This window comes from Lepidothrix coronata, unplaced genomic scaffold (genome assembly GCF_001604755.1).
Source record: "Lepidothrix coronata isolate B3197 unplaced genomic scaffold, Lepidothrix_coronata-1.0 Scaffold145, whole genome shotgun sequence".
Taxonomy (NCBI): Eukaryota; Metazoa; Chordata; class Aves; order Passeriformes; family Pipridae; genus Lepidothrix; species Lepidothrix coronata.
This window is the reverse complement of record NW_016690325.1, coordinates 798226-803317: the sequence shown is the minus strand read 5'-3', so window position 1 is coordinate 803317 and position 5092 is coordinate 798226. Positions and strand designations below refer to the sequence as shown.

General features: G+C 36.9%; 1 protein-coding gene across 5 annotated transcripts in view; it reads right to left on the bottom strand.

Annotated features, from left to right (window-relative positions):
* Positions 1-5092, bottom strand: part of SORCS2 (sortilin related VPS10 domain containing receptor 2) — a 600944-nt gene that overhangs the window by 93889 nt on the left and 501963 nt on the right. For all 5 annotated transcript variants that reach the window (XM_017828054.1, XM_017828052.1, XM_017828051.1 and 2 more), the window contains exon 8: positions 2832-2921. In XM_017828054.1, coding sequence (XP_017683543.1) covers positions 2832-2921 — 90 coding nt within the window. The remainder of the gene's footprint in view (positions 1-2831; positions 2922-5092) is intronic.

The following is a 5092-nucleotide window of genomic DNA, read 5'->3' as shown; positions in this document are numbered from 1 at the left end:
GTCCAAAGACAAACTATCCTTTTCTACGTTTTTCTTTGGGGGTACATTTGGTCAAATACAAACACAAATGCAAATTAAAACTATATAAAGCAACTGAATAATTTTTTTGCAGATTTTCAACCTCTCCATATTGAAAGGAAAATGAGACATCAATAACATTTTCTAACTACTCAGTCGGAAAATGCTCATTCTATCTCCATATGTAAAATCACTGTGAAACACATCTGTGCAGTGAAAGAATAATATCAGAAGAGCCCAGCCCTGCTCCCTCAGGCTGGAGGCTGGCATTCCAGCACAGCTCTCTTAATGTTGTTACACACATCCTTGATCAGTCTGTAGTATCTTCTGGCTTGGCTACAGTTTTCCTTCCCTGTATGCAATCACTGCCCAAAGATTCTGTCCCTTGCCATGAAGCACTTTACAGAGACCACTTGGAAAGAGATTTTTTTGACACCTAACTCCATTCTTTTGACAAAAATGAAATATAGCCTATTACAGTCATGCTTCATCTCCTGGTAAGGCAGAATCTAATACTTAAAACCCTCTGAAACTCAGATCTTTCAAAAGCTACTGTTTTTAATCAATCTTAAAAAAAAAAGGTCCTTTGTAAATTCATCCATTCTGTTTATCTCCTACCACCATAAAAGAAGCAACTCCACAGTCACATAATCCGGATGTACTTCTAATGTGCCAGCGCCTTTGCTGATATCCTGCTTCTTTACAAAATTTCATCAGTAATTTGCTTCATATGAGTCTTTTCCATTCTTTTAAAATAGGACTGGAAGATCCATTTCTACTGTATTTGAACAACTCTCACTGGAACACAGCATGATGAAACATTTTAGAACTGTATTCTTATTTACTTCAGTATCTAACATTTCTGCTGCAATGTGAAGGCACCAAATCACTTTAAAAAAACATATCTTTTTCAGAAAAGGTCAATATTTTTCACATTCACCACTGTTCTAATGAATGTCTGGCTTCATGGCCCTCTTGGTGAAATTTTCAACTTCGTTGTGCGCAGATAGCAAAGAAACTTCTGGAGTCACTGTCAAAATGCTGAAGAGATAACATTTACTTTGTTCCACTCATCGGGTATTGCCTGAACTAGGAGGAGCACAAAAACCTCCCTTTCCAAATGACATAGTCACCCTGTTCCTAGGTAGCTACTGACTCTATGCAAAATGAAAACATTAACTTCTAATTTATCTATTCCATCAAGCCTGGAGTAATCTGCCCATCAAGTAAAAAAAAAAAAAAAACAACCCACAAAAAACCCCCAAATAAACCCCAAATAAACCCCAAATAAACAAGAAACATATTTTCCAAGACAAAGAATCCAGCATGCTGCACTATTTCAAATAATCCAGACTACATCTGACAGAAACACCAGGGAGCTGTGACTGACACTTTTTGAATATGTCTGAAGCTCCTTGTTTACTCTTTGCTTTCCTGCTTTGCTCCTTACTTGTTTTCTTTGGCCCTAGCATGGGGATTCATGGGCTGTAGTCCCTTGGGGTGTCCTCATTTTTTATTCTTTAATATTTAAAACTAGGTATTCTCCTGCTGTTTTGCTAATTACAATTTTCCCCAAGAAACCATAAACGCTACTTTGAAGGCCTTAAAAACACTGAAATAATTTTCTGGAAGGATTGATCTGTATATCAGTCCTTGGGTATATATTTCTTGACAGCACAGATAGAGAGATAAATAGCTGATAGCCTACTATAGTGCTACTAGAAGCATATCCAGGTTTCAGATTCTTGTTCAACTAGTATCTGGGGATTTGATTTGAGATTCTGTTAATATGTTGTACATTTAAAACCAGAAGTCTTCAACCTACCATATAGAATGACATAGAAATAAAATCCAAGATGAAAAACTGATATTAAGCACATTCTTTTGTTTAAAACAATAGCAGCAGAAGGAAATACATTGTACTCTACTGTCCTTCACTAGATGAGCAATGAATTAAACCTGTGCAATTCAAAGCATGCAAAGAAAACATTTCTTACTTCTCTTCTGAGTGAGTGACAGAATCACACAGAATCACATGAAAAAGCAAGACCTCCAGATCAGCCCTGCTGGTAGCAGGGTGAGCTGTGAGCCCAGAGCAGGTTACTGAGGGTTTTATCCAGCTGGGTCTTTAAAAATTCCAAGTAATTTTTCTTCAGGACTGCAGAAGGCTTCTACCTTCTAAGTATAAAGGTAGGAAATACAGTGTATTCAGCACAAAAAATTCAACTGCATCAGTCAGACCATATTTAAATATCTGTCTGTGCTTAAGTGTTGATTTACTATGCAAATACAGAAACGCTGTCACTAAGAAGTTATGCTAGACTGAAAGAACCTCTCAACAAGTCTTGCAATTTCATTAAGCAATTAAAGTCCATATGGGGATTCTTTAGTGAAATAGAGCACCATCAAGTGGCAAAATTCTCTTATATTACTATTCATGCTTATACCAGAAAACACCATGTGGAATTAAACTGTAATTGGGTCTTGAAAGAACCCTTGCTCTACACCATTACTTTGTCATTTTGTGTGTGTGGCACTGCATCATGGAAGCAAAGCTCAAAAACTATTGCAGTAACTGATGACAAATAAGCTACTGTATGTTCTTGTCCTCTATGGTTTACAAATACTACATTAATAGAATTAAAATAAAAATAGCAGGGTATGAATATACCACAAATGGGATTCAGAAATCCTTACAAGCAGAAATTGTGGTCCCAGATAAATGAGGTTCAAAAAAGAGAACACTAAAACCAATTTAGGTAGAAAGAGAAGATGACAAATGCAAAAAGAGAAAGAAAAACATTTATACTTACTTTTGGCAATGCATATTTTGGCAACTTCATTTGTACAAAGCCATTTCGACGGTAAGACACGTAATACTTGGTCCGATTTGCTGATGTTGTCTGTACAAAGGAAAAACAGAACCCTGTGATGGTTTATGCTAAACCTAAAGAACCTGAGATGGAAGTTTTTCTTTTAACCTGCAACTGAAATACATAGCTATTACTTTTATTGCATGCAAATAATCTGCACAGTAAACTGTTCTTCTCTTTAGGAAGACAAAAATTATTTACTTCCTTCTTTTGCCATTTCAGCAGTTTTGGGTGATACCTGAGACTTCAGCATCTCACTGTCCTCAGTCCTTACTAATATCTTTGTACCCAGTGGCCTCCCACATCTTTGCCCTGTTGTAGAAGTCGGGGCAGCAGCAGCCTTTAGGTGAGAGGTAGGGAGGAGGTACACTGGCCATGAACACCAGGTACCCCAAGGCCAAGAAGTACTCCACAGCACACTTCAAAGCAGAGCACAAAACATTGAATAAATCATGCTAACATTATGTAAAACATTTACTATATCTGACTAATATTTTCTATACAGGATAAAACATTTCCCAGTGAAAATGCTACCATGCCATGTGGAAGATAAGGATGCAATTTTAAATCCATTGGTTGGTCAGTTTTAAACTCAGTGACATGTTCTGAAGACACAATTATATGCTTAAATAGAGAGGTAAAACACACATTTAAATGACTTGCATGTATGAAACTGAAGATAGATTAGGTTTTACATAAAATACTTGGTGCTTTTGAAGATTTTCACTAAAGAAAGCCAAGAGAAACAGTTATTGAAAGGAACACTGCTGTTTGAATATCACTCACAAAGAAACCCCACAATGCCCACAACAAAGCCCCCACAAGGCAAATATTTTTCCAAAGCACCAAAAAGCATTCAAAAAAAACGTAGCTGAAAATTCTCAATTAACAACCTTCCATGGTTTTTCTAATCAGAAATATAACATCAAAATCTGTGCTGGTATATAAATCAGCATATTTCCAACTTAGCCACTTGAGCACCATCAGATGATATCAGTGAAGATTTTAGCCTTTGGTAAACAATATTTCACTCTTTTTTTTCACATTTCCCCTGCCCAGAAGATCAGCTATGTAATGGCTACTTAGTAATTTTCACTAAGCTTGTAAAGGTTGGCTGCTTTGAAGAAACGCATTGGTCAAAAAAAAAAAGGGAAGAAATTAAATGAAATGTCAAAAATTTTTCTCTGGTCGCCCATGACAAATCAGATTGTGAAACAGAAGCACAAAAAGACTCATCTTTTTTCTTTAACTTAGGAAATCCATTTAAAATCCTACCCCAATTCAACTGTTTTTTCTCCTCAATTTTATGTTTAAAAAGGGAACCTGATTTGCAAGACAGCCTATCCTGAAGCATACAAACTTGATGTGGCTTGGTAAAAACAGAACTGATGTATGACAGCAGGTCCGCCTGCCTGGATATTTTAAAGATAACAAAGTATTCCGAAGCATTTAATACTGTAAGCATTTAATACTGTAAGCATTTTCACTCTTTCTTTAAACCCATTTCAAATGTGATGCCCTTTAGGAATGTCATTTGTTTAATGATGATGGATCAAACCAAAAGCCTCACCATTTGTTTAACTAGTGTTAAGTGGCAGTCTTACCTATCTTTTCATAGTCTTCTTTTAAATGCATTTTTTTTAATGTCACTCATTTTAAATGACTGGAGATGATGCAGGACAGAGGAGAATTGGAGTGGAAGCACCCAGTGATATCAAGCCTCACTGAGATTAAAGGCTAGTCTATGCTTAAAAACAGTGTTGAAATTTTAATCTCCTACTAAAATCACTCTGAAACTATCTGACTGTCATTGCAAACTGGAAAAAAATGGAATACTAGAAAGTTTCTGATCTTTGTGGATACAGTTTCTGATCTTTGTGGACATACTAAAGAAATGGAGTTGAGATCATCCACAAAGATGGTAAAAAATCTCAGATTTGGGACAGGTTTAGCAGTGCAGACCTGTAATGCTCCGATTTACATTTGCACAGCTCAGGGTATGTGAGCAATGCCAGAGGCAGGAAGACAGCCTCAAACCCTCCTCTCCTTTTGCACAGATGATTCTGTCCCATCCTCTCTCTGGCAGGCAATGCTGGGGATATCACGAGGAGTCCCTGTCTAAGTGTAACTTATAATGGCCAGTCTTCGCGAGTGAAGATTTGGGAAAGGTCATTAACCCTTCGAGCCTGCGCAGTGGATTT